This window comes from Eriocheir sinensis, chromosome 37 (genome assembly GCF_024679095.1).
Source record: "Eriocheir sinensis breed Jianghai 21 chromosome 37, ASM2467909v1, whole genome shotgun sequence".
Classification (NCBI taxonomy): Eukaryota; Metazoa; Arthropoda; class Malacostraca; order Decapoda; family Varunidae; genus Eriocheir; species Eriocheir sinensis.
In genome coordinates this window covers 14525171-14546369 of record NC_066545.1, presented here as the reverse complement: position 1 = coordinate 14546369, position 21199 = coordinate 14525171, and the positions used below count along the sequence as shown (strand labels likewise).

General features: G+C 48.0%; 3 protein-coding genes across 11 annotated transcripts in view; 1 reads left to right on the top strand and 2 right to left on the bottom strand.

Moving 5' to 3' along the window:
• Positions 1-5617, bottom strand: part of LOC127008317 (uncharacterized) — an 11672-nt gene extending 6055 nt beyond the window's left edge. Inside the window, exon 1 of the mRNA XM_050880201.1 lies at positions 5495-5617. Within this exon, the coding sequence (XP_050736158.1) occupies positions 5495-5508 (14 nt within the window). The 5' untranslated portion in view covers positions 5509-5617. The remainder of the gene's footprint in view (positions 1-5494) is intronic.
• The window catches only part of LOC127008315 (uncharacterized), a 26993-nt gene extending 18456 nt beyond the window's left edge, over positions 1-8537 (top strand). For 3 of the 6 annotated variants that reach the window (XR_007761023.1, XR_007761024.1, XM_050880197.1), the window contains 2 exons: positions 7773-7978; positions 8325-8537. The gene's annotated coding sequence lies outside the window, so the exon portion shown is untranslated. The other 3 variants (XR_007761025.1, XR_007761026.1, XM_050880198.1) reach the window with 3 other exon arrangements.
• On the bottom strand, positions 6696-21199 carry LOC127008313 (sterol regulatory element-binding protein 1-like). 4 transcript variants are annotated; one of them, XM_050880187.1, is made up of 15 exons: positions 21178-21199; positions 16192-16379; positions 15387-16037; positions 14832-15077; positions 14255-14459; positions 13648-13820; positions 13074-13255; positions 12554-12717; positions 11815-12076; positions 11139-11325; positions 10411-10568; positions 9151-9274; positions 8624-8788; positions 8314-8449; positions 6696-7906 (listed from the first exon to the last, which is right to left on the bottom strand). In XM_050880187.1, exons 2-15 carry the CDS (start codon positions 16363-16365, stop codon positions 7686-7688), a joined length of 3048 nt encoding a protein of 1015 aa, XP_050736144.1. In that variant the 5' UTR covers positions 16366-16379; positions 21178-21199; the 3' UTR covers positions 6696-7685. The 4 variants fall into 4 exon arrangements, with proteins under 4 accessions (XP_050736144.1, XP_050736141.1, XP_050736142.1 ...); XM_050880184.1 differs by lacking the exon at positions 21178-21199 and adding an exon at positions 18325-18491; XM_050880185.1 differs by lacking the exon at positions 21178-21199 and adding an exon at positions 18325-18491 and having other exon boundaries at positions 13648-13817.

Sequence of the window (21199 nt, the reverse complement as noted above, 5' to 3'; positions counted from 1 at the left end):
GCACAGAACAGCTAGTTAATCAGGCACAGTACAGGGGCACGGCAGACACGCACACCGGAAGCACACAGCTCGCGAGCGGAGCAGCTCAACACCCTCTCAAGCCCAGACACGCGTCTTCTCCACTACAACTCCTCAGCCACCCTTGCTCCCAACTGCTCGACTCAGCACTTCCTGCCCGGCGGCCCGGCGGCCCCGGGCCCCCTCTGTCTCTCTTGTCCCAACAAGTAGAGTTGCACCATGCTGAGCTAACATTGCATCATGCTACAATTTCATCACATTACACATACAATCATTCACATACAGCACATTCGTAACACTATCTCCCCCTTCAGAAGGCAGTCGACCCGGCTGCCCGAACATTCAACAACAAAACACATGAAATAATCAAACTAATCAGTCCCCTGGGACATCACTAAAGTCTTTTAACCATCCCGGCCGACGCCTCTCTCGCCGAGGGCGCCGCTGGGATGCGGGCGGCGGCAGGCAGACGGTGGCACCCAGAGCCGCGTCGTCGGCCCCAGGTACTTGCTCAGGGTCGTCACTGACATCTGCCGCTTCGCCCGCACCGCCCATGTTCTCGTTCGCCCCTTGGTCGACCTCAGACACGTCCCCTTCGCTGCTGCTGGGGCTCACATCCCTCTTGCGCCGGCAGTATGTCTCCTTCATGGCCTGGCCTGCCACCTTGAGCTTGCCCCGCACTAGTCGGTGCACCTCAGCCAGGCTTTCCTGCAGTGCCGCTGCGAAGCCAGAGGTGACGGTGGGCAAGCTCACGTCGGGAGGCCGCCCCGTGGCCAAATCCACCGGTAGCCTGAGCTCCCGGCCGAGCATTGAACACAGAAAAATACATGCAATACACATAAATCAGTCTGTCCTCCACAGTCTCTTCTCGCGCCCCCAAGGGGCTCCGCCTGTCAGCCACGCCGTCGACCAGCCGTCAGTCCTCAGTGGGCTCTTCCACGCCATCCGCTCCACGTGACGCTCGGGACAGTCGACACCGGCTCCTGGCCTTCACCCTCGGGGCAAGGTGCCCTCGCTCAGCCGTGACTACCTCCCCACGCAGCCATGCTCGAAAACCTCCTGGAAGCAAAGGGCACCATTCCGGTCACCCTCTCCAGCTCCCGTCCGAGGCCACCACGAGCCTTACTGGCCTGCGTCAGGTAGTCGAGGCCCAGCAAGCACGGCTCGTCTCGATCGGCGACATCCATCGGCCGGCGCTCCACAGCGCTGCCTACGCCGATACGAGCCTCCACTGGCCCCTCCAGCAGCACACACTACCCCGGGTCAGGCCGCGCCGAGCACTCCTCAGCCCCCGGTGTCCACTGTCACGCGTCGTGGCTACAACCGCTAAGCCTCCCACTGGCAACACGCTGGTCGGGCGGCGGCAGCTTACTCAAGGCGGGGCCCGAGGGCGGGAGACGGCTGGAAGTCGACTCCCTTCTCCAGCCCGTCCGCGCTTCCCGCCCGCGCCGCGTCCCTGGGCCTGGGACAGGCACTCAAGCGGTGGCCTGACTGGCCACAGTCCTTACAGCGCGGCTGGAGGGCGTCGGGGCTCAGCCGGTCGAGGGAACGCGTCCTTCGCTCCCCCAGGCACCGACTGCACCTATGCCCCCTCTTGCCACAGCCCCCGCACGAGCCACGGAGACCCTCCGGGCTCGCCTTCATCTTCACCTTCGCCATCCGGCCCCGGAGGTCATGGCAGGGCGGGGCGGCCGCCGCTAGGCCGCTGATCGTCGTCAATGCCCCGAACTCCAAGGCCCTCGTCAGCGCGTCGTCGGTCCACGGCAGGGGGTGAGAGTCCTCGCCAGTCTCGTCCCTCAGCGCCCAGCAGTCCGCACAGAAGTGCTGCGTGCCGTTCTTCTTCATATCCAGAACGACTGTTGAGGGCCACGGACTGTCTGTCCGCTCCATCACCCCCTGCGCCGCCAGCTCGTTGACGGCGCGCTGCAGTTCCTCCCGCCTGGCCGGCACGACACGTCGGGGCGGGCTGGTGCACCATTTCCCGTGCTGATGTTGTGCTTCACCAACCCCGTGCAGCCCAGCAGGTCCACTCCACCCCCGCTGAACACGTCCGCGCACCGAGCCAGGGTGTGGCGCACCCTCGTCTGCGCCTCCGTCAGGTGAGCGGCGCTCCGGTGCGCCGAATCCTCCAGGAAGTCGGGCAGCGGCCTCACAGCGGCCGACTCCGCGCTCCCCGACGCTTCCTCTTGTTGTTCCACCTCTTCACAGGTGCCCAGCTTGGCACCAGCGGGTACTTTCCGAGCCTCGTCGGAGGAGTTAGCCACCAGCACCGTGACTGACTCCTCCCCCGCTCCTTCGAGACTCCGTCCGGCTGCCACACCATCAGGCAGCTCCTCCGTGGACTCCACCGTGCCTTCCGCTGGTATCGCGTCCGACCGGCAACACAGGACCCTGGCCTCCGTCCCCGGGGCAAGGTGCAGTCGCTCCGCCGCGACTACCTCTGCACAGCCGACCTTCGGGAGCAAAGGCGCCTGTCCGCGCAGCCTCTCCAGCTCCCATCCAAGGTCGGCACAGGCCTCGCCCTGCGGCAGGTAGTCGAGGCCCAGCACGCACGGCTCGTCTCGATCGGCGATGTCCATCGGCCGGCGCTCCACAGCGCTGCCTACGCCGATACGAGCCTCCACTGGGCCCTCAGACTGCACGCAGTGCCCCGTGACGCCACACAGCCTCTGTGGCGCGTCCTGGAGTCGTGTAGCGGCCGGCATGTCAGGCCGCCCCAAGGTCCTCTCGGCGCTCCCCACCAAGCGGCCGGGCTCGTCCACTGAGCCCCGTAGCGCTGTCGTCAGCAGCAGCGCCTTCTCATCCTCGCTCCAGCCCTGGGCAGCAGCTGGCATCTTGAACTGGGCCTCCCATGCCAACTTCCCGTCGTGCCCCGCTTGCCTCCCCTGAGCGCGGGGAGGGGCCGCAGAGAGGCAGGCGGACCACGTGGGCTGCAAGCCGGCCGGCATGGCGGAGAGGAGGCGGTGAGAGAGGCAACGAGGCAGGGTTAATGGGTCCGACTCCAGCACCAGCTGGACCCAAGAGCGGCCCGACGGCTCCCCAGCCTCCTGCAGCCTCCACCGGCTCCGCCACGACGCCACCGGGCTTCAGGGGCCCTTGCCAGGGACCCCACGCGGAGCCCGCCAGTCCGCCACCCGTGCACCCGCCGCCAGCACACGTGACCGTTCTTGTTCCTCCCCGCACCACGTTGCCACCTCTCGCTGCTGCCATGGGAGAGAGAGCGGACTACGTGACCTGCGAGCCAGCTGGCATGGAGGAGAGGAAGGGGGTGAGGGAGGCAACGAGGCGGGGGCTCCCCAACCTCCTGCGGCAGCTACTGGTTCCGCCACGACGCTACCAGGCTCCAGGAGTCCTTGCCAGGGGCCCCAGATAGGCCCCTGCAGGACCGCCGCCCCGGCGCTTCCTGCCAGAACGGAGCCTTCTTCCTCCGCGTGCGACGGTGCCACCTCTCGCAGCTGCCTCTCCGCCTCCCTCAGGCCTCGGACCTCGCCTTCCGGGGTCCGCACCTCCTCCAGCCGTTCACTCCTCGCGCTGTCGCAGCCCTGGTCGGTGTACTGCTGGGTTTCCACCTTCAGCGACGAGAAACAGCTCTGGAGGACCTCGGCAAGATGGCGGGCCTGCTCGTCTGCCCTCTCTTCTGCCCTCTGAGCCTGCTCGCGTGCCCTCTCGTCTGCCCTCTGTTCTGCCCTCTGAGCCTAAATCCTGCCTCATACTGGCCAGCATGGCAGCGAACAATTCCATCTGGCCCGGCTTCACCTCACCCGGGTCAGCCTCGGCCTTGCCCGTCTCCTCACCCTCACGGCGATCACTGGGGGACGCCATGACACTCGGCGCGCTTCACTGTTCACTTATCCCACTCCTTTGACACCAAATGTTACGCCACCCCCCCTACCACACACCATCCACGGGCAGGCAGGCGGCGTGATCCCCGTCAGAACAACCACACGGGCACCAGTCACTCACAGCGGCCCACACCATCCACCGAGGGGAGGAGAGAACGAGGCAGGGCACAAAGGATACACGTTCAACACTAAGTTCTAGTTTAATGACAGGTTCCTCACACAGTACAGAGTACAGCAACTTTCAAGGGCACAGAACAGCTAGTTAATCAGGCACAGTACAGGGGCACGGCAGACACGCACACCGGAAGCACACAGCTCGCGAGCGGAGCAGCTCAACACCCTCTCAAGCCCAGACACGCGTCTTCTCCACTACAACTCCTCAGCCACCCTTGCTCCCCCACTGCTCGACTCAGCACTTCCTGTCTCTTGTCCCAACAAGTAGAGTTGCACCATGCTGAGCTAACATTGCATCATGCTACAATTTCATCACATTACACATACAATCATTCACATACAGCACATTCGTAACAATATATATATATATATCTGTGTTTTTTTCCTTTCCTTCCTTCTATTCCTTCTTCGCTTTCTCTTTCTTTCTTTCCTTCTATTGCTTCTTTGTTTTCTCTTTCAATTTTATTTTTATTCCCCCTCCTTCCTTCTATCCCTCCGCATGCTAGCTCTTTATTTTTGTTTCCTTCTCCCTCTTCCTTCAAACATCATCATAATTATTCCCTCCCCCCCCCCCTTATCTCTCTCATAGAACTTCTATGAAGTCCTAAACCCTTCCATTCCTTTATGTTCCTCTCGCCATGAATTAACGGTTCAGCGCCCCACCTCGATGGCTGCCACATTTAAAAATAACCCTCTCAGGCCCCACACTGTCCCTGCCCCATCTCATCTCCTGCACCTGCCTCGCCTCACGCCACGTACGGCCACATCATGCTCATCACAACCTATTATATTTTCATTTCCTGGTCTAGTAAAACTGTTAATTCTTCTTGATGCTAAATCATATCACAACCTTAATTTCAGTTCTTCACCGTGTACTCGTGAAATGCCAGAATTTTACTGCGCTCCCACACGACCACTGCGTGTAACGAAACACACGAGAAATTAATCCAGACAAGGAAAGGTTTTGCCGGCGCCGGGGATCGAACCCGCGACCAACGAAGCGGGAGAGCCACTCCTTTAACCAGTCGGCCAAAGAGGTACCCCACTCGCAGAGGGGGTCATGGGAGGCTGGCCCGTCAGGCTAGTCGCCGCACTACACTCGTATGTTCTGACGTCTTGTAATAACTTAAATATCAAAATGTATCGTGAAAGGAAATCTTAACTCATACATGTACATCACAGCCCCTTTTCTGGTCTCATAAAACTGTTTTTCTATATAGTCTCACAATGTTCAATGATTCTACGTCTTTGCATTAACTCATGATGCAAATGCCAAGTCAAAACAATAAAATGGAAACAAATTACATGCTATCATAAACATCACTTAACTATCATAAACATCATTCTACTATTATAAACATCACTACGTACTATCATAAACATCACTTAACTATCATAAACATCGCTCCATTTAGCCCACCACACCACAACCACCCACAAGGCCACAACAGAACACTCACAGCAGGTAGGCCATTCCGCAGGTGTCGGCGCCGCGGACCAAACCCAACGAGACACTGAGTGAAGTCTTGCCCGGTGCTTCCCTTAATAAAAAAAAAAACGTTCCCTTGCTTGTCGCTGATTGGCCAGATGATGCATTGAGCGCCATCTTGACTCCCGCTTGGCTTTGGCACCTAAATGCGCGTTCTATGTCCCGGGAGAGGTTGGGGGTATATGGCGGTTACTTTTTATCTCTTTTTATCATAGTGTAGATAAAGCCGTATCAGTACCGGATTTGTGCCTAAGCTCGATAATCTACGGTGTGGGTTATGTAATATTGTCGCAGAGAGAGAGAGAGAGAGAGAGAGAGAGAGAGAGAGAGAGAGAGAGAGAGAGAGATCATTAACAGGTGTGATGTGCTCGTTCAGGTTAATGAGAAATGAAGGACAGGTGATGTTTTTTTTGGTGTGAGAGAGCTAGAGAGAGAGAGAGAGAGAGAGAGAGAGAGAGAGAGAGAGAGAGAGAGAGATATGCCCATGCTAAAATCTACAGGCCAACAGTTCTCTAACCTCTATTCAACTTTGCTCTTACATGCAGAATAAACGTATATCATCAGCTCATAAGTGAACAACCACCTTAGTCAAATAACAGCTTTGGCCACAAATATATAATCCACCGAGGCCTTTATCAACATTCTTCTCCTGTCTTATGTTAACAGCGCCTTAAAAAGAAGTTGTCAATTTTCTGGAAGTTGATGAAAAATATTGACGGAAAATGTGCTAGTGTAACAGCGCCTTAAGTGTACTCCATCCTGCTTTGGTGAATGTTCTTATCTTCACCTCATCCTGTCTGCCCCGATACCCAATTTCTACATTTACGTGGGTTGCCACTCTACTTTTGTTGTTCAGCTGTTATCAGTTGTACACAAGATATGGCCAATTTCTCTTTTTTTTTTATTTGAGTCCTTGTATCTTCAATCTTTGTTCAAGCCATGATGCTCAGTTCCTGTCTCTCCATTTTAAAGCCAGCATTCTTTTCCTTTTCTCTTAGTGTACTTTTAATATAAACAAGCCTCTATAATCCCTTCTATAAAACACCACAATTATAAACTATAGACAATAAAACAGACTTCATTATATTGGAGAATATAGTAGACAGTTCACCATGAAGATTACACCTCGTAACATGTTATAGGTACAAGGAACAGAGAAAGAAACCCAGGAGTAGAGAAATAGAGGATTTTATAACAAATTTAGTACAAACTTTGCAGGTTGAGCACACCCAACTAAGTTTATTACAACACAGGTACGGTAAAATGGCTCTTTGGTCCTACCCTAGCATTGGAGCGCCTGATGTCTGCCCTATCTAGACTGTACACTGGTGCTGGGTCTTGGCATCACCACAAGGGAAGTGATAAATTAAATATAGATAAATAAAATATGAATAAATAGACCTTGTTCCATATTAGTTCACTGGATATCTGATTATTTTTTTGGTGAGTGTGTGACATTGCCCTTTGTAATCATAGGCCTATTGAGATTGACAATTTGCACCTCTCTCTGGGCAACTACTGGTGGGACTGGTAGTGCTTTGTTAACTCTGACACGCACTGGACTCCCTTTACCATGAATGAATAGTCATGATACAAAGAAATACAGGTCAAGAAGGGGCTGGTTTAACTCCCCTGTCTTCCTCTCTTGGTTTACATCCCTAAGAACCCAGACCTAGCTTGTATAGGGAATTTGGTAAACACAGAACACATGTTGCTGGTCATGTGCACCCTACAGTGCAATCATAATAAAATACTATAAAATACTAAAAATAAATAGTGAAATATCCAGAAAATTATATACAAAATTTAACATGAAATTCACTTTTCTGTACATCTTTCTCTTACACTAATTCATTGAAAAGTGCGACACCTAAAAACCCATTCCCATATTTACAATACTCAAACCCCGAACTTAAGGAAATGATAAGTCTACCATTACCCACCTATTCCCTCTAAACCTACTGTAATTTGTCCATTCACTTCCCACCCTAACCTATTACCTTCCTCCGACCCACACATCGTCCCCTCCCACCCCAACTTATCCATAACGTGTCCCTCCCTGTCAACCCACCCTAATATCTTTCTTCTATCCATTCTTTGTCCCACCCCACCCCACCCTATCCCTAAGTTGTCCCCTCCCACCCCACCCTATTACCTTCCTCCTATCCATACGAAGAAACCCCTGTGCCCAGCGACTTCATAAGTGTGTAACAGTCCTGCAGCCGCCGCTTGTCTCCTATCTTCTCCAGGGTCTTGGCAGCCTCGGCCAGCATGCCGGCACGCTCCCCGGGTGAGGAGAGGAGCTGTGATGGGAGGTGTCTGCAGGCCAGCATGAGGGCTGTGGCGTGCTCTCGTTCCCCACTGAAGTTCTCTGCGCCTTTGACTGTTGGGATGAGAAAAGATTCATGTGAAAATAAAAACTAGACTCGTGAAAAAGGTACTAAAACATCTCCAGGTAAGTCTGATCCTTTATTTCTGCCATCTGCTTTACTTTGAAGGCATAGAATATTTTGGGAATAATATTTAAGTTTTGTGTAGGCCTGTTTCTCCTTTACCATAAGAATAAAAAATAAATTCCACCTTCCAAATACAAAACAGTGCCAAGAGAACCTACATACTATGAAAAAAGGCATAATTTTGAGCTGCAAATAACCTGACATCAACATATAGAACATAACTTTCAGTAGAATTCTGATAAAGACTACCAAGCAATTACCACGGAAAAAAGAAAAACCATGGATGCTATATGCATGAATTCTAATTAGACGTCGATAATAATGAGCCTTTTACCTTTGCCACAGATAACAGACGGCCGGCTGTAGCGGTGGCGCAGGGAGCGGTCCAGCAGCTGCTGCGTCCTGGCGGGGGAAGCGCCGGCCATCATCCTCAGCGTGGCCTCATGCAGGAACACCCTCGCCACAACGCCCTGCAATCAGAAGTCAACAATTTATGCCTGATTGGCAACTGTAATGCTTTGTACATCACCATTAGATTATAAAGGACGATATACACCATTACTCCACTCTAACTCAAACTAATGTCCTACAACACACTCCTTAAGACCCTCTAAGGAAGTTTTGGTATCAGAAGATGTACTCACAGGAAGGTAGTGAACCAGCTTGCGGAGGAGGGCCAAGTCGTGCTGGAAGCCCTGCAGCACATGAGGCGGTGCGACGGTAAGGGTGTCACAGTCCCGGGCCACCTCCCCTTCCCAGGCCACAGTCCGCACTCCAAGGAGCCAGTCCACTACAATGAGCTGGACACTCTGCAAGATCAAAAAACAAATAATGAATTCAGAGAAGACAAATAATAAAAATTTTTACTGAACTAAACAATAACAAATATATATGCACATGTATTTTTCTTTGTAAGGGATGCACACACATCTTAACAGAGCTTGGGAAGCATATCACATCTTCAGTAAATAATAACTGGACCCTTTTCTGCCAGCCACGCAGCTTTTGCCACCTGTCAAGGGCTGCAATGCAGGAGCACTGCAGAGTATAAATCCTGCAATGCAACGACAATGCATCCTCGCCAGGGGCCGAGATCTTCATCATCCACGGCTTGGAATCTGTTGTCGGGTGAGATGGGTGAGGAAGATAGGTGTAAGGTGTGTGCCCTCACCTGAACCATGGAGTGTGGGTGCTTGAAGGAGGCCTGGTGGATGGAGTCACTGAGGGCAGACCCGGCACGGTCACACAGCCGCAGCACAGCCGAGGGGGAGCCATGGCCCAGTTGACGTCTTGCCCTGAGATGAAGAAACACATATTTAGTACAGCAAAGGAAGCAACTAAAGAGCAAAGCAAAATAAACAGAGAAGAATGTCTGTGCTCAGCAAAGTCAGCTCATCACACCCTACTAAATCTACTTCATGCTGGTGCTGAATCTAGAAACTCAGTACAGTAAAACCCCGATTATCCGAAATGGAAGGGGGGAAGCCTCTTTCGGATAAGCCGATTTTTCGGATAATCCGGATTTATGGCCGCCATTTTGATCGCTGCCAGTTTGATCGTCGGCATTGTGTTCTGCTGTATGGTAAGGACGACTTTCTTCCTTTTCCCGGTTTCTTTCGGCATGGTGATGTAGAAAGAAGTGAGGTCGAAGCACAGGTAGAACGCGATGCGTCTGCCCAGTGTGAAGTGTGTGACACGACTGCCGCCGACTGACGATGTAAACAATGAAACCAAACACACGCTACGCTAAACAAAGTAGTACGCTTAAAACATGTGATGTAAATGTTTTATTGTATGTTTGTCTGTGTGTCTCCTTGTCTGGACCAGTGTATGTTGATACTTGTGAGCGTTGCAGATCTGAATTGTGAATGTTGCAGAGTGCGATTGTGAATGGTTGTGCAAGCTTGCAAGTGTGACCTTGATGCATCGTGCAGGTGGAGACACAGTATGATGACTCATATTATCGCGCAACTCGTATGTTGGAAGGGGAATGTGGCATGGAGTGGAGAGGGGAGTCGTGTTTGTGTCGTTGTCTTGAGAGTACGGTGTGAGAGTAGTCGTGCAGTAGTTTGTTCGTTCACCACCTCGTCCTTGCTGGGGCGAAGGTGCGGACGTGGTGTTGTTGAGAGTTTGTTTAATGTTTTTTGTCTAATACATTGATCTATTCATTACAAGCTATTTCGGCAATACGTATTAGAAAGCATATTCATTTTAACTGTTCTTATCAATTTTAAATGTGTTAATATAGTACATATGTAGTTACTTTTATTTATTTTTGATGTTTTATAACGTTTTAGTATAGAAAAAAAAAAAAAAATTTAATTGCATTATCCAGATCAATTTCGGATAATCCATTTTTTCGGATAATCCGCTTTCGGATAATCGGGGTTTTACTGTATATAAAGGCACAAACAAGTCTCAGCATGCTTACTTGACAGCATAGAGGACAGCAGTGGGCAGGGGGTCCTCGGAGGCTTTGAGGAGCTCTGGGGTGTTCTCTAGGGTGACAAATAGTGCCTCAGCCTGGTCGTCTTCTCCTAGCAACCAGTGAGCAATGACCCCCAGCAAGGAACTCCACCAACTGCACACCTGAAAAGATAATGATTGTTATATGAATACAATCTGATAAGATATAAATAAATTACTACAGCTGATAACTGAGACCCTATTCCTGACACTTCTCTGTCCTCCTCCTCCTCATCTTCATTTACATCCATATTTTTCCAATGCTAAAAATAATATAAAAAAAGCCCACTACTCGCCACTCCCATAAAAGATAAAAGTAAAGAGTAGCCATAAGAGAGATCTCCACCCGAAATTGACCTCTCTTTTGGCTTATCTTTACTTTTATCTTTTATGGGAGCGTCGAGTAGCGGGCTTTCTTTTTTCTTTGTACTCTTTTTGTTGCCCTTGAGACGTGTCCTCTGATGGAAAAAATAAAAATAAAAAATAAAATAAATAACTAAATAAAAAAATAACATCAACCAAGAGACATGTTCTGTTCCCATTACCCTCACCAGAGATCTAGTACTAACTTTTACTCTCTCATACCTCTGAAAATTGATATCCCATTCCTGACCCAATTCTCCAACCTAGTGCTATCAATATTATCTCGGGTGTCTCTTGTTCAGTCCTCCGTGCATATTTGTTAGGACTCACCTCGTCCCTGGAAGTGGCGTGGAGTGCAGCGCCGGGAGGAGCCGAGAAGGTGTGCTGCAGTGTCTGGAGGTAGCGCAGCACGTCAGGGGTTGTGGTGCGCGAGTGGGAGCCGCCCTCCTCATGCGTGTCCTCTGCCTTGTTGCCGGGGTTCACCAAGGTTGTAATGGCACGTTCAAGTAGGTGCTCTCTGCAGATATAGATAAGCAGAAAGTAGTTAATAATAAGGTAATACAAACCAACAAAAAGCAATTTTAAGGGAATATAGACCAGCAAAATGCGAATAATAATGAGATAGTGAGGTGGACTTAAATACAAAAGGTTGATTTAGCTCTGAAGGCAACAAGATTATTCTAGTTTTTGCATAGTTTAGTCAGTGTCAAAATTAATGGAACATCTCAATAATGAACTTGCAAAAAGTGGTTGATTTCTACTTAAATGTAATGAGGTGAACTTAAATTCATGGTTAATCTAGTTCCAAAAGCAACCATATTAACCTAACTTTTGCATTTTTAAGTCAGAAGTCTGTCAAAATTAATGGGACTTGAAAAAAGAATGATTAACAGTTATATAAATCAATTACTACCTCTGAAAACTAAGATCCAATTCCTGTCTCTCTTCTTTGACCTAACAAACTGCCTGTTGGAAGCATGTATAGCTGTCATCAGTAATCACCCACCTGTACAGCAAGAGGAGGTACGCCAGGGGGTCAGCCTTGTCTGTGAGCCGTGTAAACATGGACTGACGGTCGGCATCGTAAGACCACTTGTGCGAGGCGAAGAACCGGCGTCCAGAGGGTGTGAAGAGCCAGGCCAGGGTCTGAGGTGGGGGGGCGCGGCTGGCCTGGCTCACAAGGATCCTGGCCAGCAGACGGCATGGCTCGGGCAGACTCTCCTTCACCCTAAGAGCGCAGGACACCAACATCTCCGCCATGTCTCCTCCTGTAGGGCCAAGATACACTCGACCTTTTTCCATTTTCCTTACTTTACTGTCACTCTTATTTTTCATACTTATTTCAGCTCATCAAAGGGCTCAGTTTAGATCTATATAAATGTTTTACTTATCCTTAGATGCCATTTCACAGATCTCAATAATGGTAATAATAAATAATACTTGGAAATTTTTGAAGTTCTTGAAAGTTAAATGGTTCAATAATTTAGTTAGGAGTGATTTTGTTTAGGTGGGGCCAATGATATGGTCTAAAGAATGTAGTTAAGTTTGTGAGGAGTAGCTTTGAAGGAGGTGAACCTGCTTTTAGTTTACTTAAATTACAGTTTTATAATTTTTCACCACTCAACTGTCAGAAAATAGTCAATATATTACAGTTAGACTACTTGTGTATGTGTGTTTAGAAATACTGGCATGAGAGCAGACTGATGGTTCATGTGAGGCAAAATAGTCAATTGGTCAACACTCACCAGCCACTGAGCCACACTCTCCCAGGTTGATAGAGGTGAGGGCGAGGTACAGCCCCAGCAGGTGAGAGCCATCCGAGGTGTGTCCCATCAGGTGCAGCTGGTGCAGGCGGTGGTACACATGCGCACATTCACAGACGTTCCCTCGCACTTCCTCCCTCACACACCTGCAGATAGTTTCACCTGAAGTAAAACATGAAACAACTCTTCCACTTTTATTTCTTATGTATTTGTGTGTCAGAAATTCCCAGAGATAAGACTTCTAGCTGTCTCCTCGTGTCCCTATAAGTTAGTGGAGATATAGGAAATAAGGATAAATATTTACGTAACAATAAGACAAAAGGGAAGTTTACTGAACACATCAAATGGATAAAAGGAAAGAGAAAGGGAGAGATATGGGGAATAAGGAGATATTTAAGTTCCTATATGTCAAAGGGACTTGAGTCACTTAACAAACAACAAAACAAAAGACGAAACAACAAACAAGTCCCAACACAGCCCCAAAACTCCCACTGACACTCACGGCTCCAGGAAGAGGCCGCCGGCATGCTTGGCCAGCCAGCGTCCCAGGTAGAGGCGCTGCAGGACCTGGCGTGTCACCTGCCACAGCACCGACAGCACCTTCTCCGGCCAGGTGGTGGGAAGCGGCCGCCCAATGGACTGTAGGGCCAGGGAGTACTGCTGGCTGGCACTGCTGTAGTTTCCCTGTTGTGTAAGCATAGGCTGAGAATTAACTATCAAAATCAAAGTAATAAAATCATCTACATCTCTTACATATGACCTAATGAAGTTTTAGTCTAGATTGAACTTTATCTCCTTCCTCTTTCATGAGCTTCTGACTACAAATTTTTTGCAACTCCTGTGTAATGGAAAATATAAGTGAGCTGTAATGGAGTAAAACAATATCCATCTGCGTGGGATAATCACTGGAAAATAAAAATAAATAAAAATGTGCTATGGAGGAAAGAAACTGGATAATATAAATGAGCTGTAGAGTAGTAAAGAAATATTCATCCTAGTAAAATAATCAGACTTGGAACCTAAAAAGTGAACAATAATAAAACAGCTATACCAACACCATCATCCTTCCCTCTCACCTTATTCAAATCCTGGTCAGCCTGTTTACGATGCCGCCAGAAGGAATCAGCAGCCTGGGAGCGCCGCCTCACCACCGGCTCCCCGTACACAAACACCCGCACCAGCAGCACCATCATCACCACCAGGTTGACCAGCGACACGGCCACTGACGACCACAGCTTGGTGAATCCTTCTGAGGAGCATCAACACATTAAGGACTCCAGTACAGCTTCTACCTCCTGAAGGATTACTACCCGATAACGCCTTGTTCCATAACCTACGCTAGTTTACATGAAGAACAGCATGATGTTATAATATGATTCATCTAAGTATTGCCGAAGAATCACAGCAGCAATATGAGGAAAACCCGAATGTCAGTGGAAAGTTTCTATTCGGTAAAGAAACCACTGAGGAAAAGAAAAAAGAAATGATGCATAAAATTTGGAGACATTAAATTACAGGAACAAACCTCACAGTGAAGAATACTAGTGACAGAAGTGCCATTACCAAAGCCATACTTCACCCCATCTCTGAACTGAACCATGAAGGGATAAAATATGATATATGTAAAAGTGTAGCCATAGATTTGTTCATGTACCCATCTACCCACTCAAGACTCACACCCACCTTCACCCTGGGGCTGATCCTCAAGAATGGTGCGGCCTGGTACATCTCCCACGGCAGGGCTAGGTGGAGCAGGGCTGAGGGAGGCCAAGGGGTTGAAGGCCACCACCGTCAGCACCATAACACACAGCATCATGCGGGACCCGTCGGCCATGGCCTGAGCTTGAGCCACGAAGTACGGAGGGCTGCTTCCCGGTGACGAGAGCTCCTGTTCATGAGGGAAGCAATTTTTAAGGCAGTGCTCTTCAAATGCTTCTTAGGGAAAAACAGTTTTATTTGACACAAGACCCTCAAGACCTATTTTCAAGCCTCTTCTTAGGTTCTTTTGTTCTCTCGGCAGTAATAAGTTGTGTGTCATCTATCTCTCTTTAGTTAGTTATAATTTTGCAATAGTGATAATCCTGCTTTGGGAAACCAGTCAAAAGCAAAGTCTATCCAAAACCAAAACTTTCATACACCCAAAAATGAAAGTTAAATGCACATGATGTCTATTGATAACAAGTGATGAAAGGCATTCTCCCAACAAACCACAAATGATATATAAGCCTGGGAGCAAGACACCACAGCCTGTAACACATACCTCCTCCTTTACCTCTGCCTTGGCGGAATGTGGTGAGGGCGGGAGGGAAGAGTCCGAGAGCGGTGAGCGGGCAGGTGAAGAACTATCTGAGGGCGGGGGGGTGTACGGACCCACCAGCAGGTCAGTGATCTTCTGGCTGCCGTCGCGCATCCTGTAGGCGTTGAGTTCTGTCCGGAGGCGCCTGTTCTGGTTGCGCAGGCAGTGGATGTAGTCAATGGCCTTTTTCAGGATCTGGGACTTGTGCAGCTGTGAAATGGAGGGAATGGAGACCTTATGTGGGTGCTGCCTCAATTGCTATATGCAGAAATATATACTCTGATTAACGCTGGGCAGTTTATATAACTGACCACCAACCAGAATAATTTTTTAACTGCAAACAAATTTTGTAAATGAGACCAAGTTAATCTATTTCAATTTTCAGTCTTGCCTGTTGTATGTACTTATTGTTTTGGGAAGAGATCAATATGACATTAGCGTTGACATCCTCCTTCAACTGAGCCATACAAGGATTCACAAGCACACTGCTGGCTGAGTCACACAAGCAGTGGGTCTCACCTTGGCCTCCTCCCCCGCCACGAGGTTCTTCAGCTCCAGGATTTTGTCGTTGATAGAGCATCGGTAACGCTTCTCAATGGCATTGTGAGAGTTCCGCTTCTCCCCCTTCTGTGGCACCATCCCCGAAGTGGCCAGTTTGACAGTTGGGTTCACCACTCTGGCCAGGGGCAGGCGGTCAGACTCCAGTACCAAGGGAAAGCCTGTGACAACATCCAGCCCCTGGATGGTGGTGAGTGTTGGGGCCGCCTTGTACACCAGGGTATGGGGCACTGCCAGGCAGCCACCGGCACTGGTGGTGGTGATGGTCTCTGTCTTGGGCAACACCAGCTGCTGCACCAGAGTGGGCTGCTGCACCACCTGTGTGAGGGTGGTGACAGCCCTAGTGACCGGGGCCAGCTGTGCCACCTGCTGCACCGTCAGCCCCTGGGATTGTACTGGTGCCAAGGGTTTGTTCTGTGGTGCCATGGTCACTTGGGAATGGGTAAGCAACTGGTGTAGCTGGGGAGTGACCGGAGCAGGTGCCGTGCTAACTATGGGTTGCTCTATTCGCGGTGCTGGTGCCACGTGAGCCACCTGCCTCATTGTGGGGTTGCCCACCACCAGGGGCTGCTGTGGCATGCTGGATGGAGCCTCAAGGGGCGCCTGGCTCACCTGGCAAAACAAATATTACAGTCAGACTGGATGACACCACCTGAATAAGTACCACCTACTTTCAAACACAACACATTTAAATGGAGTGATTAAATTTAAACATACTCTATCAGCAAATGTGATGAATCTTGATCAATAATGTCCAACCACTCACCGGATAACTGTTTGTGTTGATGAAGGTGGATGGGCTGATGGTGCGCGGCATGGAGTGGGCGGGGGCCACTGCAGGGCCAGGGGCCGGGGTGGGAGGGCCACCCAGCACCTCCCCATCCCCCCAGTCCAGTCCCAGGTCTTTGATGTCATCGAGGTCCAGGTCGGGCCAATTCATATGATTCAGTAGATCTGGAAAGTGGAGGAGAGAATTACAGTCTGAGAAACCAACACAGAATGACCACAAATATTAATGAAACTGGCCGTGTAAAACTCTAAGGAACTGTCAGGACACCTTTAAATATACATACATACAAAGTAAACTAATATGAACACAAACTTACATACACACGTTAGTCTGTGAATATGAAATGGAAAAAAAAAATCAGAAAATCCTGTTGATGCATTGCAGAGCCTTCTCCTGGACAGGGAGTATTACAAATAGTAAATTAACTTGAACATTTTAAGCTAGGCTAGATTATTGGAAGGGTCTACAGTAACTGGCTTCATCTACTAAATCCAGTCAACGACCTACCCAAGAAAGTGTAAAGGATCATGAATAAAAGCTTTGATGTGAAAAAAATTGATAGTAAGTTGTAGAAGCCAACAGCCATAGAGTCAAGTGATTTCTTCTGAGTTAGTCCACTGCCTTACTAACTTTGACAAGGGAGATCCAAAGAAGAAACCCCCATGCAAAGCTAAAACTACTATATTAGAACCTTCAAAAATACACTGTAGGGGTCCAAAGTCATAACAAGTAGAAAAATGTTTAATACTAATTTTCATAACCTTGTATGACACCAATTAATAGCTAACAGAAGAGTAATAAGAAAATTTTCACAAGTTTCATCAAGTTACCCCATGAACTAAAGTCTAATAAATTACCATACTGTCTTCCACTATGTGAATTCCACCCCCCCCCCCCCCACACACACACACACATCTCCTGGCTATTTCCACACTTGTTTCGATCTCTACATTCTTTCCTGTGGTTTTCCTGAGGGTTGAGAGTTGGTAGATAAGTAGGATAAGTAGGGAACGAAATATCCGACTCTACTCTAACTTACTTCTGACTCTACTACTACTACTATCTACTATCCGACTCTACCCTAACTTCGCATCTTTGTGCTAGACGGCGGCTATGACCTACACCTCCCTCAAGAACACCTTCCCGTAGCGTTTCCCTCCTTCCTCCTGCTAAAAATACACCCGTCCGTGCTGGGAAAGTGGGAAGGTCGCTCCTCCTCTAGCGTGCCAAACTAACGGTATTGTTGACCACACGCATGTCAGGGCTATTTTCACACTTGTTTTGATCTCCACGTTCTTCCCTAGTGTGTTCCGGGTGGTTTGAAGGTTAGGAGAAGACGTATAGGACAACAGAAGAGCAGCTGGGGACGTAGATAAGATATGGAAAGATGCAAAACGTATTTCTAAACTAAGACGATCACTACCACGCCCACCACCACCAGTATCTCTTTCTTTGCTCACGTGACTCGAATATCATCCAAAAATACTCGGTGACACTAAAAGAAATGAATACGCGAGACAAACACCATCGCAGAACAAAGGAAAGTGGCAATGAGCGATACAACACGAGTATCATCTAATATATCGAATCCCACATACGTATTGATTGTTTAGCAAGTTAGGGAATGCAGATTTAGACTTTAACAGGAAAAATGATGCAATCTTGATCCAATATTGCTCGAGGCAGTAAGGTAATAAGATGCAAGGTACAACAATCATGACCTCGTATCGTTTCAGCAGTGGCGACAAGAAAGCTCCAAGATGTCTTTGAACGTAATAGGGGAAACGTTTTGAAGATAACCAGGTGCGTATGTGCGTATGTGATCACCTTGATGGCACAGGTGAACTATTACATAACGACACACACATACACACGCGCGGGAGACACACATACATACATACATACATTCACGCACACAAACACATGCATACGAATAAATATGACCGTCCTGTGACTAAAACAAGAGGTACCTTTTATAAACACTAACTCCCATGCCTAAAAACCTTCACTATATGTAAGCAAGCACCCACACACACACACAGGGCAGGTCACACATACACATAACTTCCCCCAGTGCCCCCAGTTCGTGACCCCGGTAGACACACTCACCATCCTCCACCAGGTCGTCGGGGATCGCCACATCGTCCTCCATGGTGCCCTTGGAAGTGTATGGAAGGTCTCATGTACGATCCCTACCTCTCCGCCTCAACCTCCAACTGGTGACTGACTGTGGCGCGATATTGCCTCACCAGCCCAGCCAATCACAGCACACGCCTCACCCTCCCTCAGCCAATCAGCGCGCCGCCTCAGCCCCCTCCAGCCAATCACAGGGCCGCCTCACCATCACGCCATATGACATCACTCGGTGACGTCCACCAAAACACTGCAACGTTGCCCGAACTACGATAACCAGTGGCGTGGTACGAGACTCACGTGACAGACCTTGCCAGTTCATAAACTTGACCACTACACGCACAGCTTATACTACGATGCGGTTTTGTCTTTTCATGTTACCTTATTTCAATGGTGTGGTCAGTGGGATGATGGCCTAATGGGGGGTACAAGGCTCACGTGACTGCAGATCGACCTTGCCACTCTATAAATTTGACCACTATATACACGTCTTATATACTACGATACGGGTTTGTCTTAATTTTCATGTTACCTGATTTCAATGGTGTGGTCAGTGGGATGATGGCCTAATGGGGGGTACGAGGCTCACGACGTCTTATATACTACGATACGGGTTTGTCTTTTCATGTTAGCTTATTTCAATGGTGTGGTCAGTGGGATGATGGCCTAATGGGGGGTACGAGGCTCACGTGACATATAAGGCTATACGTATAAACATTACTATACATCCTACACACAGCTATGATGCTTAAGTACATTTATTTACGTCGATCTGAGGTTATCACTTTATCAAAGCTAGACTACGGTGGATGTTGCTGTTTTCTGCATAACTTCTGAACAATACGAGCCAGTCAAATGTTAGTGCAAATCAAGAATCAACAAGACAAGAGAAATGATGCTGTACCAAAGACTTAAAATTTGTGCACTTATCATATGGTGCTATACTTAAAGTCTCAAGCACGCGAAGTCTAGCTAATATGTTACAGCGATTCAATTGGTTACCATCTTTAATTAACCTTCAGTCAGTGTATCGGGGAAAAAAGATGCGAGATGAGCGAGAAAATACAGCCTTTGATAAAACTATAGCGAGAAGCAAACCGACCACTTTTGGGTCATTCAAGTGTATGTAGACGAAGACGCGACTGAAGATCGAGAGGAGACATACAAGTGCTGTCTATTATGGGAGGGGAAATTCTCACCGTATTAATTGTTTATGATGAGGAAGAGGAGGAGGAGGAAGAGGAAGAAGAGGGGAAGATGGTGGAGGAAGAGGAGTCAGATTAAGAGGAAAAGAAAGAATTGGTTAGTTTGACCTAAGTAATATATATGAGAGCCTCCTGGTACTGTTGTATATCAAATCAGAACATATTAATAAAAACAGCCATATAAACGACTTTTCCTTAGTATTTAACTCTTACCCAGGTCGGAAAGCATTTAACCCATCAGGGAAGAGGAAGGGAAGAAAGGAAGGAAAGGAAGATGCAGCGGAGGAAGGCGGTTCGAAAAGAAATAGGAAGAGAGAGGAGGGAATGACCTCTGATGCACGTCTGACACATTGCATCATATATATTATTAGTTTTTATCAACTCAATCATTAGACAAATCGCGATCTTAAAATCAATAGCTTGGCATGAACGGAAGGCACAGTGGTTAGATTAATTACGAAGATATAAAAAAAAAACGCATTATCGGAGGCCACTTGACAAGAGCCACATTGGAAGTTGGTGTTTATAATATAGTTAACGAATTTTCCTCTATGACTGTATATATATGGCCTCTACCTTTAATCTCCTCTAGCTGTAGCTGTGTATTAGTTTTTGCTTTTTTCGCAGTGAAGGAAAACAGCTCAAGGGCAACAGAAAACTAAAAAAAAAAAAGCTTACCTACTATATGGTCTGGGACTCTATATATATGTAGGTCTACTTTACCAACTACCTAAGAATCAAATCAACCCATTAACTATAATCAGCCAGAAGTAGAAATGTAAACTTTTATAGGAATTCTGACGGGCATCTTATCTTCCTTACGTATATGGCATTTTGACAGATGGGAATAAGGCTTGGCAGACATATCTCGATCATCTGACATTACTAATCACATATAACACCACTAATTGCACTTGTTCACGATGGCTTATAATCCTTGTCCCGGGGATTGTGAGAACTATACGTGTGTGTGTGTGTGTGTGTGTGTGTGTGTGTGTGTGTGTGTACTATTTTTTTTTTTTACCTGTTTCTCTACTCGATCGTTTTGATGTTTTTTTTTTTTTTACTCGTTTCTTCGTTCATTCCTTCTCCCTTCCTCTTAATTCTTCATATTCTTTCTTTCTTCCTCCCTTTCTCTTCTTTTTCCTTCCTCCCTACTCTCTTACTTTCTTCCTTCTCTCTCCTTCCTCTTCTTCCCTCCTTCCTTAATTCATACTCTCTTCCTTCTTCTTAATTTCTTCCTCTTCCTCCCTTTCTACTCTTTTTCCTTTCTTCCTCTTCCTTCCTCCCTATTCTTTCTTACTTTCTTCAATTCTCTTTCTCCTTCCTCTTCTTCCTTCCAACTCTTTCTTCCTTTCTACTCTTCTGCCTTCCTCTTCTTCGTCTCTTCATATATATATAGGCAACTCTTTTTTATGTACTCTTTTCTCCCTTCCTTCCAACTCTTCCTTCCTTGTACAGATACAGTAAAGTGCAAAAATACAATAGATTCAAGAAGCTACAAATTCTCTTTATCCCAGACTAGACTACCGAGAAATATCCATTACATTCAGAGCAAAAAAAAGAGGAGGAACGTATATTATAACCAGCAATAAACAATAAGAGGATAAGTATATGTATTTACCTGACTAGAGTTATCAAACGTG